Source organism: Echiichthys vipera (genome assembly GCF_963691815.1).
Source record: "Echiichthys vipera genome assembly, chromosome: 6".
NCBI classification, from domain to species: Eukaryota; Metazoa; Chordata; class Actinopteri; order Perciformes; family Trachinidae; genus Echiichthys; species Echiichthys vipera.
In genome coordinates this window covers 10,307,895-10,321,598 of record NC_139831.1, presented here as the reverse complement: position 1 = coordinate 10,321,598, position 13,704 = coordinate 10,307,895, and the positions used below count along the sequence as shown (strand labels likewise).

Sequence of the window (13,704 nt, the reverse complement as noted above, 5' to 3'; positions counted from 1 at the left end):
GAATAATGGGACACTCCATAACTGCTAACCTTACCACTATAACACACTTTACTGTGTTGGTTGTATAACACATTTATATGTTGTCAATAAACATAAAAAAGTGAATACACAAGTGAGAAAAGTTTAGTATTGAGGTAAATGTAAAATATAAATTTACTTTGGATCAAAGAATAAAACTAAAATTACTTCTGCTTCTTGCCAGTGTTATAGAAAATGTGGTTACTGACAGCAGTGTATAAAGCACATGGAGCAAAGCAGATTAGTTATTAAAGTGGTAATATTAATAACAAGGTAAAAACCATGTCATCTCAAAAGAAGCCAAGAGTTCATTTTTTCCTGAGTAGACAAGTCTGTTAAACATTTATTGAACTGTCTTTGCTTTTCCACCGTCTGCAGTCTGTTCATCCCTCCCGGCACCGCCCCAAAAGTTCCTGGTGTCAGGATGATGACATGGTGTCCACAAGGCATGCTCTTGGTCTTCACAATCCATTAACGTGAATGGCAAGGTCCCCTTGTCTGAATCCTTCTCCTCTCTGTTCTCTGATCCCCATCTGAAACAAACTTTTCATTGCCACTGATCAAAGTGCACCAACACACAACACAAAGCTCCCTCAAGGATTCCAGAGTTGCATATCTCTAAAAGAGGCATCCACCCAAGAAAATAAATTATTCTCTCAAGCAAATAGCTGCATATGAATATTTTATTACTGATTTAAACTTCCCTGCTATGGATAAGGGGAGGGAACTGAGTGGGATAAAGTGCTGTGGTGTGGTTGAAATGGGGGGTGGGGGGGGTCTGGTTATAAGATAATGTATTCATATAAAAACAATCCTTTAATCACCATATTCTTCAGATATTATTTATAGTTTTTGGCTCCTCTGCTTTGCTGACAGAAAGGCTAATCCCATCTGCTTGCAGAGCACAAGGAATCAATGGTTGTTTCTACTCGAATGTTTTTTTTAAACTTTTATTTTCTCATCCTGTGAAAATGACGGAGCTAGCTCCTTTCCAGCATCCCTCTCTGCTTTTCTTGTCAGTGAAGGAATTTTGGGGAGACGTCTGCTAGTTATTTATCTTTGAGAAAGTGGACCTACTTTATCAATTATTACTGATTTGTTCTAAATGCCAAATCTAATGACTTCTTGGCAGCTAATAATTTGGAGAAGAGCCCTGAATTTAACTTCTTGATATGGCTGGTGTGCCTCAGACCTTCATTTCAATATTGAGACATTGAGTTGTTTGACGCAGACGGAACATCTTTGCTAACTTCTTTCTTTGTTGCATTTCCCTGTGTAATGCATTCACAGCACAAAGCATCTGCAGTATTAAAGAATTCCATTGCAATACAGTCACCCTAAATTGCTTTTACTAAAAAGCTAGGGCTTAATGCACCCGACCAACATGAGGCATTTGAGTAAACGCATTGACAGGCAGTCCTCACAGAACTGAATGTAACTGATAAGAGAATCCATTAACTCTATTTTCCTTCTGTTTCATTCTCTTTTTCTCCCTCACTCCCGTCCCATTTTTCTCTTTCTGTGGCCAGTGGAATATTATTTGATTTCAACACATGGAGTCGGTATTCGCAGAGTCCAACAATTTGTTAATTTAATGCTGCTGCCATATTCTGAAATAGAGTATGAGTGAAATGCAATCGCAGGGTCTGTATGTGTAATCCTTACCAGGAGCATGGGGGATGAGGATTTTTCCATTAATGAGTTATCAAAGTGCAGCAGATGGGTTGGGATGAGCTAATAGTCTTCCTTGCTAATTGAGTGACTTTCTAATAAGACCAAAAGACCTAGACCGGGTTCGTAAAGTAGCAAGATAGAGCATCTATGAGATTAGAATGATTATTTGTGTGTGCGGGTGTATCTGTCCACTTTGGAGCCTATATGATATTTCTAAAGCTTGCTAATTCCTTTACAATATGACAAATAATCATAATCATGGTGATAATACTGAATCACTGTCACGTTTCCTCAGTTTTTCTACTAACACTAGCATGGTACAGTCCTGAAAATCATTGCACCAGATTTTGGAAGCCATCAATATATGAATACATCCATACAGATGTCTCGCAATCTAAAACCTGTAACTTCTTCACACAGGTGGCTAATAAACACTTTTGTTGCTTAAAGCCCAGGCACTGTAGCATTTGTAAAATTCAGTGTGAGATCACTGGTGCAACTGAGCAGTTGGAAATACTCCTTGCTTCCTCATTGGACTGGCTAACTTGTATACATGGGAGAGGAGCCATGCTGGGGGAGCTGCATTGTGTTGTGCAGGGTCAAGGAAGAACAGCAAACACATTTCATGAATTATAGAAAGAACAGTACTGGAAAGGGGGAAAAAATGTCTGTTCGTTGTTGGTAGATTGGACCATTCAGTTTCCCATCAAGTTATAGAGTACTCATGGCCTAAGTGTGTCTAAGTTGGGCAGGTATTCATGCTTATAAAGCCTTGGCCTTTAGTTCCGTTAGAACTGCTGCACTACACTAGATTTATTGTATATTTTCCTCAATTACATATGCTGTACTCTTTTTGTCTAAACATATGTTTTTGTGTTTGCCCATCTGGGATTAATATTTATTTATTTTGTTGAACATTTTATTTATTGCATTATTTAGTTTGTAAACAAAAACCTCCCTATTGAGCCATTAGTACAAATAAAATGGATGTGATTCTTTTTTCTTTGTTTTCCCCAACCTGTATTATACTTGAAGCAATACTATCAGCCTGATCAACTAAGAATTATTAATAATAGGCTAACCTGTTTTAACCAGACTCAGGTTATCTAAAAGCCCATGCAATAAATGATGGTCAAATAAATAAAACTATGTTTCAAAACTAAAATATTTGCCACAGAAGTTAATAAACCCTACTCTTGTTGGCCCTACAGTAGGTGTCCCTGTGAGTATATTCATACGTTGTTTAGCTCAATTACATGACAAAAAGATTTTGTAGATAGTTTTCATTTGAATAAACAATTAAGTTCTCATTGGGTGGAAGGATAACTACAGTATAGTCATGATATTCAAAAAGGGACAGTTGTGTGAAGGCCAAAAATAACTTGTTTCCATGGTCACCTGAAATCATTTTGTAATTATTGTACTTTGATCTGATAAGAGTACTCAAGAGACAAAACAATATATTCTTTTTCTCCTCATTTTTTCAACATTCATACAGAATATTTGAACAGATCTTTTTTTAATGTTCTGATGATGTTTAAATCTGGTTCTCTGCACTGAAGATTATTTTTAAAAGCACATCTCATGAGGATTGTTTATATCTTATTTGTCCTACTACAATACACAGAGTTGGCAGGAAAACGAGACGTGATACAATCAGTTGTTGCCAACGGCAAAATTGGGACCATCAAAAAGAAAAAATAAGAGATCAGTAAAAACATATCCGTTGCTATGGCAGTTAGTGGTGCTGTGTGATTAGAGCAACATAATTGCATTGCATAATCATGTTTACAGTCAGAATTAGTTGTTTGTTTAAAATAAGTTTTGCCTGCAGGATTTTATCTATAATCTGCATAATTTATCTTCCAAGTTATGCTGAAGATGTTGAGTAATGCAGTGATATTACTTGGAAAATTAATTGACTCCTGTCAGTGGATGAGAACAGAAATCTATTTGATTTGTGCTACCCATTACTTAAACAAAATGCACAAGTTAACTGTTTCATTACTGAATACTACAACACAGCTCTCATCCATTCTCATTCAAAGCAGCAGTGAAGTGCACACAGTTGAGAGCTCCAATAGAGTGGATGATATAGGATGATTTTTGAGTGTTCACCGACTTGTAGCAACGGACGAAGCAAAATAGCTCTTATGTTTTCATAATGTACATAATACAAAAACACACTCACCGACTCACTCACTCACTCACTCACTCACTCACTCTCATTGTTCTGCTCTTTTTCTCTCTCTCTGTCTGTGTTTCTCTCTCCCATTGCCCTTGTCATTCAACAAGGAGACAGTGACAATAAGTGCTTGTCCTTGGACATGGAGCAAAGCTCTGCTATTGACTGGCATCATGAGCTGCTCTTTTCTTGTTCCTTTCCCACAATCCCTGTAATCCCTCTGTCTTAGCTGCCAACACGACACACACACACATCAGGACCACGGGGGCATTGGATAGGAGGCCTAATGTCGACACTTATTATATCAGTGCACAGACACGGCCATGCCTTCACTTACTGACACACACACACACATATGCATACATAAGGGGGAATACCACAGATGAGCAAAAGCCCCAAGATGGCCATGAACAGCAGGCTTATATGCATGCATACACATACGGTATGACCTCTCACACACATACACCAACACCTATGATGGGTGCTGTCAGGGGCTCTGCCACAGGCCTGGGATGAGAGAACATTTTGTGTTCTCCAAAGGTCACACGGTTGCATCTTACTCTTTGTTGGCACAAGAACAAACTGACACATTTGTAAAGGCTGAATCCGTTCTGTTGATTATCTCTCTTTCTCTGACTCCTGCCTGACATTTCAGCCGGTCACAAAGGAGGAGGAGGAAGATGTATCTCCATCCTGAGAGGCTGGCCAACTGCTGCTTTACTTGTCTTTTCCCTTGCAATGGCTCCCCCATATTGTCAAAGAAAATTTCCTAGCATGCTATATATGTGTGATGTACTATAGCCTTTTTTAGTACTATACTGATGTATTTTTGACAACAAGTCAGCTCTTTGTGTTACCGAAAATATGTAAATCAATGCATAAGCCTTGCAGACAAATATGCTGGTATTAAAAAACCCATGCACAAGGCATGATATATTGTTTATTCCAGCAACTTATCTCTAACTATCAAACCCTTCTCTGCATTTGCTGATGGCACACTGCCGCTTCTTAACACTATATAATATACAGAAAGAGTGGTGGTGGCAGGAGCCAGATTCTGATTATATCTCTCTGTGTATGTGTGCCTCATCAGGAAGCAGTGAAGGAGAACCACAAGAAGAGGGAGATGGAGGAGAAGATCAAGAGAGCCAAGCTGGCGAAAGAGAAAGCAGAGAGGGAGAAGCAGGAGCGCCAGCAGAAGAAGAAGCAGCTGATTGACATGAACAAAGGTATGCCACTTTTTCCCGCGCCACCACAGAGACAGAAATGGGGAGGCAAGTGGGGAGTGAGGAGGAAAAGAACAGGATAATAGAAAGGGGGTTTCATGGAATTGTGCTTCACACAAATTTTAACTCTGAGGGAAGAGGATAATGTTTAGGAGTAGGGGGGATGTGTTTTTCGTTTGTCAAGGAATCTTATACTTACTTCCATAGCCAATACAATGCTTACAAACAACAGCCAGATTATTCCCCCTGTAAGGTTGTTTTTTCGATGGTTCTTTCGGTCGCATAGAAAGAAACATTATTTCCTGATTATACACACATTTCTTAACATTTAACACAGGTAAAGTAATGGTGTTGTAATTGTGTGGGTGTGCCAGCTATTGGAATGTAGTAATTTATAACACAAATACTTTGTTTGAGCCCTCATAAAACTGGCATGGCACGCGATATGTAGGTCACATGTAAAACAGAAAGCTGCGGTCGACATAAAAAGAGCCTGAAAGTGGTTCCAGATTGCACTTCCAACACTATCATGCTGTTGATATGCGTTTATCATGTACAAGCAAGATGACAGAAAGTTATCATTCCTCCAGTCTGACACTGTTTGCAGGCAGCACGCCCTATTTATTGTTGTGAATCATTGGAATAACTCTATTGTCCTCCAGCAATGCCCGTAAACAGTGTATTGATCAGTGTAAGTTGTGGTTGTTCAGACATGAAAAATTAGAGTGACAGAGCTGGATGCTTGTGTCTAGTTATGGCAATGACATTGAGAAGGAATTTCAAGCCTGAAGGGGCTTTGCAAGCAGTCAGTGTGGTCTTTTGTCCATTTTTTTGACAAACAGACTGGGATTTCCACAATTCACCAGCTTCTAAATGTCAGCGCCAGCCAAGGACCTCACTGTAGCTCAGCCACATTGGGAAATGTGACAAGACAGTCTTCAGTATGCCACAAACTTTCCAAGATAATTGATGCATGCTACAGCCATATATATATATATTTTTTTTTTTTTACCCTGAGCTTTGAAAGCCTCACTTTTAATAATCAAACATGGCTGAGCTGAAGGAGTATGTCGACCCCTCTCTCTCATGCTGGCTAACCAGATGGAGAAGGGTCGAGAAGTAGGTATGATATTAAATATTTCTGCCAGAGCAGATTTTGATCTCAGTTTTTGAATTCCATAATACGACTTACATGAATAAAACATGAGGATGACATGGGCAACATTGCCTGAAGCCTTGAGGATAGTAGGGATTGTCCTCCCCGACACCACCTAGCTCATTGACTGTCGCGTGCAAAATGACCTTGGCAGTTTTGAAATACACACTTTTAAATTCAAAATGTGCTGAACCCAGGCTGTTTTTACAGTCAAGGCTCTTACCTACATTGACTGCACATTTCTTTCAGCCCTGAATAATTCCTTGCTGTGTACTAAGTTGTCTTTATGTGCAATGCAGTCAGAGTAAGGACAATCAAAGCAGAGCTCTTTAAATGGACCGTGTGAATGGAAATCTGAACTTGAGCCAGAAGCAGGTTGAAGGTTACAGCAGCTTGGTGTTCGTTCCTGTGTTCTCTGTAAGTTTCTCTTTTCGCTGATTGGTTGGAACACACATAGATTAGCATTTTTCTTGGTGCTTCCATTCTGTTCTAAAACTCTATGTTTACTTCAGACATAGTTGAGTTAGTTAGTTAAATGAGGAGCCTTTATTTGACGCTGAACATCAGTCATGCCTCTGTGAAGGTTAATGAGAATAATTTAGTGTTCATCAAAAAGAGATTTTTTTTTATTTCTGTTACCGTAAATTAATAATATCCAAATATTGTCAACATTCAATTTGCAATTTAAAGTAAGAGATATGATGAGGACTGTGTGTAGGCATTGCTGCACCATTATAGGGTATATGTATGGAAATAGCCCTGTCCAACTCTTAATCCCCATTGCTTTCATCAAACTTTAGATGAAAAATCGAAACAGGATGAAACCATTACTGGAGATATCAGTATTTACAGTCACATGCAGCCATTGTGGATCTGTAACATTCCTTCCAATTTTAGTTTCATTATTTTAGTATTTTCAGTTTCATAGCATAAGATATGTTTTTCAGTTTCATAGTGCATTATGACCTAAGCTTTTTGGGGGAGTGTCTGTACTATGTCTTTATGAACTTACTCTTAAACCGTGGTATGAAGCCTGGATGGATGGATAGATAGATAGATAGATAGATAGATAGATAGATAGATAGATAGATAGATAGATAGATAGATAGATAGATAGATAGATAGACAAGCAGATAGGTAGATAGATAGATAGATAGGTAGATAGATAGGTAGATAGATAGATAGATAAATAGATAGATAGATAGATAGATAGATAGATAGATAGATAGATAGATAGATAGATAGATAGATAGATAGATATATAGATAGATCGATAGATAGATAGATAGATAGATAGATAGATAGATAGATAGATAGATAGATAGATAGATAGATAGATAGATAGATAGATAGATAGATAGATAGATAGATAGATAGATAGATAGATAGATAGACAAGCAGACAGACAGATAGACAGACAGACAGGTAGGTTTGTTGACCTGAAAGGTACATTTTAATGTTTACAAATCCATTAGCATGAACAGATGGAGGGAACATATGGCCATTGTATTGTGAGAATTACGTACAGGTCAATATCTCTTTAATGGATTTACTTATTTAATAATTGTATTGCCTAAAAGACTATTTGATGGATCATACTATTGTGTTTAATGCAATTTCAAGAGGCTATTTTTGAGAAGGGATAGCTTTTATGTCATTTCACAAATTGCGACCTAATCCGCTTCACTTGCAAATGATTAAATATGAAATGCATATTTAATGAGGGATTAATTCATTTAGCACATACCAGGATGGCACCAGGGTGGGGGAGGGGAAACAGACAAATGCTTTTAAGGAACAGACTAAAAATAAATGATTTTTTTTTCCCCCAATTCCAAATTGCTAAAACTTTAGATTATATGTCAGTGATATGTGCACTTCTTCAACAAGCACAATTGGTAGATGAGAAAAGTGCTGATCTAAATGTGTTTTCCTAGTGAAGTATTAGAAATCCTAATTTAGGAAATTGCTTATGAAATCATTACCCGGTCACCCCATTTGTTTTAATTTGCTCTAAGTGGATTTCCATATTCTCTCAAACTGACCAGATGTTCAACATTTACCAAATCGCTTTACTTCACTGAAAATAACTGTAAAACACTGTAGAATAAACCCAAACTAATGCTTTTGACTGAAACAGAAGAAGATGGTTAATCACAGCAGGATTTTTATTGCGGCATATGAAACAAAAGCAGCACGCCGAGTGTGTCAAGAACCGGAGCATGGTGGAGCATCTGGACTTTGTTTCTCTAAGGCATTTGTGAGGAGTAGCAAGCCCCTCTGGCCGCCTACTCGGCTGGCAACACCAGGGTCAGTGCCCCCGTCTGGGGCAAGTGTCTGCACCCACATGTCAACCGCGCACTCCAGTCAAATCCACTAAGCTTTGAACAGAGCCGGAAAGCGCACATGCCGCTTTGAGCACAATGCAGCTTGGCATAAGGCACATAGGAATAAACAAACAACCAGGACAAAAAAAAGTTATTTGAGCATTTTATTTAGTCCAGCCATTTCGCCAGGTACCACAGATAAATAGTAAAGAACTTTGTGTTAACATGTTTACTGTCAACTTTTCTCAGTTCTACTATGGTTTTTAGTATGTGAATAGTCTCGGCTTAAGTAACAGTCCACTTTACAATATGAAGGTCTGAAAACATTTGTATTGCCTACCTGAGGAATAATAACAGCATGTTGGTTGTATCCTGTGGATTTTACTACAGCTTTTATGGCTGCACCAACTATTTTCTATTTTACCTAGTTTTGCAACAACAAACTAGGTAAAATGGTCCTAGACAGATAGTATTATTGAAACCCTAAAAACACATTAAGACGTTTCACAGATGCTGTTTTTATGATTAAGTTTTACCTGCAAAGTGATGTTTTTTTTTACTGTATGAATTAGAGCCCACTCATCTGCCTCAATCCATTCTTGCAACAGCTTGCAGACACCAGCAGAATGCAGACCCATACACTGAGTTGCTCTAAGGGAATATTATAGTGGGAAAATGTGTGAAAATTACTATTGAAAATGCATTATTATCATCTTAAATGGGAATGTCTTTGTTCACACAACAGCTGGAAGTTGTGTATGCCTTATACTCCTATCATCCACCCTACCTACCAATGCGTTTACAAATGACTGAGCCCATTAGTAGAAAGTGCAGGTCTTATTATGTTAAACTTCTCAAAGTGACGCAGCCACAGAAATTTAAGAAAACATCCTATGATTTAAGACCCAGCTTGCAGTGAATACTTTAATTTTTCATTGTAAACTTGTCCTTAAATAGTGTTTATTTTTCCATTTCATTACATTTTACAATTATTTTTGTGACCTCTTTACCTCACCAAAATCTTTTGTTGTTGTGCCTGTGATACTTGTCCAGACTATGTTCTTGTTCGGTCTGCTAGAATAAGGTCCTCATGTCTCTGTGATTCTCTGCAGAGAGCAGTTGGCAGGTTGACAATGATGGGCATGCAGCTCGTATTTATTAATCCTCCTTGTCATCATTTCACACTTTAAAGATGAACTAGTGTATGTTTACATACATGAAAGTGGGCTCCTCTCAAAAAAGCATTCAGTTTACTAAATACAAGCAAATAAGTTAGTGTAGGCTTTCCAGACTTTTAAATGTGGATTGAAGAGTATCCATGTGTAACATTTGTTAGATAAAGCACATATAAGATCCTGATTTATTCTGTGAAGCTAACAAATCGTCATCAGATGTGTTTCCCCTTTTTTTTCTTTCCTGTTTGTGTTTTTTCCTAAAAGAATAAGTTGCAGAAGTTTATATTTTTTTCAAAACACATTTTCCAATTTCAAGTGTCTATTAGTGTGGCATGCTAAACGACAAATTCCTGTGCAGCTGGCTGACTGGTTGTGGCTGGCGGAGCCCTGTCAGCAATGACAGTGGCAGAGATGTGGATTGATGGCTTTGTGTGACACTGACAGCTGACAGTAGGCCAGTGCATACCTGTGTCGCAGCCATGCCAGCTAGGTGATCATAGACAAGTGCACTGACAGGCGGTTGTGGGGTGGACAGGGTAGCTCTCTAAGTTTGCATAGTGTCTCCTGAGCCCAGCCAACATGGCAAACAATATCACAAGGGGAGATATCTTTGTAAAGGCGTGAAGGTCAGAAATATTAAGAAAATATTTCTTAGAAGACTCACCATTCCTCGGCTTAGCTTGGTAAATTAAGCCAGTGGTAGGAATCTAAAGCTGACCTTCATTTTTGCTATCGAATATAACAAACAAGGACAGACCTTTTCAGAATGTTATGATGATATATGATACAATGCCCCTAAATTTGCTGCCTGTTTATTCCCTAAAGTATAATTTCTTTGTTGTGCCACTGTTGCCTTCCATGTTTAGTTATATATGTGTAGTATCTGAAGTTGTAAAAATGAAGGATCTTTCACTACATGTGCATATGGACACTGTAACAGTGGAATTCTAAACTCTGAGGAAATTGCTTTTTTCTTCGTCCTTGCATCTGAGCTGTGTCGATCCAGAGTGCAGGATGAGCAAGGCATGCTCTGAAACTCCTGAGTATAGATTGGTGAATTCCATCATTACCTTGAAAGACGGGAACAAGGGCACCAGGATTATCTGCTGTCATACACCCATTCTAATAAATAACAGCATATTAGATTGTGCTATATCTCCAGACGAAATCGGAGTTTGCCTCAAGGCGAGGATGCCGCACAGAATATGGCTGACTACATCTCAACTAAGACCCATGAGAGCAAGCAGCACAAATAGAAAGATGTAGAAAGAAATAATTAGTCATACAGTAAATAAATAACATGGGAGTATTATATGGCTCTAATTGACTGCAAAATGACATGTTGTAGGTAAAGGCAAATACTCCAATACTCATCCACCCATATTAACATTTCAAATGCCTTTCCATAAAGAAATTTCAGCATGAGAAAAAAGAGTCTGACTTCATAGAAAGACTGTTAATATTATATGATAAATTCCATAGTTCATTAGCAATTAAAGGCAACACCAGGGAATAGGCTCTCCCACATTTTGACATCTGCCACACACAGTAACTTGTCAAGCTGGATATGTATTGTTATTCTTTTTATCTTGTGGTACCCACTTTTGAGTCTAGATAAAGACACAGAACACTAATTAAATTGTACCTTAAAGTTTTTTAATCGCTTTTTATCTTAAACTTAAATGAGTTAAGGTCTCAATCATGGAAGTGAGACATGCATCAGTTTGTGTGTCTGGGCCTGTCTCAAACTCACTACCCTCATCCCTCCATGTCCTTTTCTCTCATCCCAGTTCTTTCCTAAATGTTCTCCTTCTCCTTGGTGAAATCAGCTCCGGCACAGTTGAATCTCATTAATTTGTGGGTGGTTCAAGTGTCTGTTCGTTTCCCCTCCCAGATCTGGACCTCACCAGTCACTTTACAGTCAATCAAACCTAATTACCCTCATTATATAGACCATCAAATCCCATTGTCAAAATCATTTAGCTTCCCCAGACAGCACCACCTTTCACTAATGCAAACAGCCCATGTGTGATTTGGTTCAGATGTAATCTTGATCTGTATTCAAAAACTCTGCATCTGTTATCCAAATGTCCCAGTGTTGTAAAAGGGCTGATCTACACTGTCTTGGACCAATTAAACTCAAAATGTTTAAAGCATCTCAATTTGCTAAAGCCTTTTTGACATCCCTTTAATTTTAATAACATGATTGATTTAATCGACCCTGGTATGAACAGTCACATACATATGTTATATGTCTGTACAGTTAGGATGCCCCGCCATGTACAGATGGGACTGTGATCAGAACCTGTGATGTTGGCATGGAGCGAATAATAGATCAAAAATAAAAGATCAGGTCTGTCCTTGTCCATTTGCAAGAGCTGCATCATAAAAAGAGTTAAAAAGGTGTGAGGTGTACCAATTGCAATAGAAATGGCTGTCACCTGCACCTCTTCATCTTACCGGCTCACCATGATTTGATCCTCTTTGACAATACCTCCCCTGCAATATTTAAAACCAACCCACAGACAAAAAAAGCACTGAAATTGCCCTTGAAAGTAGACTAGTCACAAGCAGTCCATCACTAACCTTGAGGATTGAGGCTGCACTTCCTGTGGCTGCTCTGTAATAGAAGCCTTGTAGTGCTATAAAAAAAAAAATTGAACTTGAATTAGCTCCTCTGTAGGATTTCCGTATTCCTCCCAGTGGAACAGTAGTATGTAATATGTAAAAAGACATAGCAATGCTCACCTAAGTCGAAGGATTCGGCCTAAGGAAACTAGATTGAAAGTAAAATCATCAACATGGGCTGCACCAATTTTTACTAGAATTGTCTTATTTTTCTACAAACAAAAACAGATTGTATGCCAACAGGAGAATCTGATAGATGCTATAACACAAAACAAATTGCACATGTAGGACTTTTTGTACTTGCAGATTTTACAACTGTTCTGATATCATGGAAAAGTGCAGATCAGAAAAAAACAGACACTGGAATCTGTTAGATGAGGGGGAAAAAAGAGACAACATGCCTGACAGTTGAACATACTGAGCTTTATACAAACTATGCTTTCTATCTAGCTGCTGTAAGACCACACATTTTAACTGTTTATAGTAATGGTTAAGAGCAGACACCATCAGCGTTCATCAACTGGCGTGAGGCCACAGTGCATATGGTTAATGGTCTACCATATTGAAGCTAAATTTAGCAGTACCTAGCCTATGAAAAAGTGACTCTAGTGATCTACTCTGCTGTGAGGACACGCTCCTGTGCCCGTGCTGGCACCCTGACATGTTGACCCCATGTGGCTTTGAGAAAGTGTGTCAACTTAACATCTGTCAGTGCTGGGCTGGAGTTCTCCCTTGTGTGTTGGTGGTGTTACTGGGCAAACTAGCCAGAAGGAGTGGATAGATGGTGATAGCAATATGGTAACTGGGGGGCCCTGCAGGCAGTAGAAGTAAATTATAGCAGAGGAAGCAGAGTGTGGTGACGGCTACATTGCAAGCATCTCTCTTTCCCCTTCCCATCTCTCAACCATCCCTCCCTACTGTTTCTCACTTGGGGCCTGGCAGCATCCATCCAGATGGAGGGTTTATTTTTGTTTTTGTTTGTTTACTTATTCATGCATCCAGCTATTCGGGGCATCACAGGGGCTTTCGTTCCACCACAGAATGCAAATCGCCACGGCGGCTAATCCACTTTCATCTCTCCCTTGTCGACATCCAACTTCTCTCCACGTTTCCTCCAGTCTCTCGCAGACAGGACATCTCTCTTTCCTTCAGGGTACCGGATCAGGCCTGCAGTGACCAGGCCAGCCTAGCTCTAACACTTGTCGCTACTTCATGCATGTCAAACACAATACATCTCTCACCTCCCACACACCTCTCTCCACATTTTGCCTTCCTCCCTCCCTCCTGACCCCTGTGCCACACAGGCTTGTAGCAA

General features: G+C 39.0%; 1 protein-coding gene across 9 annotated transcripts in view; it reads left to right on the top strand.

The window, feature by feature from the left end:
• diaph2 (diaphanous-related formin 2) overlaps window positions 1-13,704 on the top strand; it is a gene marked incomplete at its 3' end in the record, with an annotated part of 383,236 nt that overhangs the window by 315,901 nt on the left and 53,631 nt on the right. For all 9 annotated transcript variants that reach the window (XM_083915494.1, XM_083915493.1, XM_083915499.1 and 6 more), the window contains one exon: window positions 4,971-5,106. In XM_083915494.1, coding sequence (XP_083771620.1) covers window positions 4,971-5,106 — 136 coding nt within the window. The remainder of the gene's footprint in view (window positions 1-4,970; window positions 5,107-13,704) is intronic.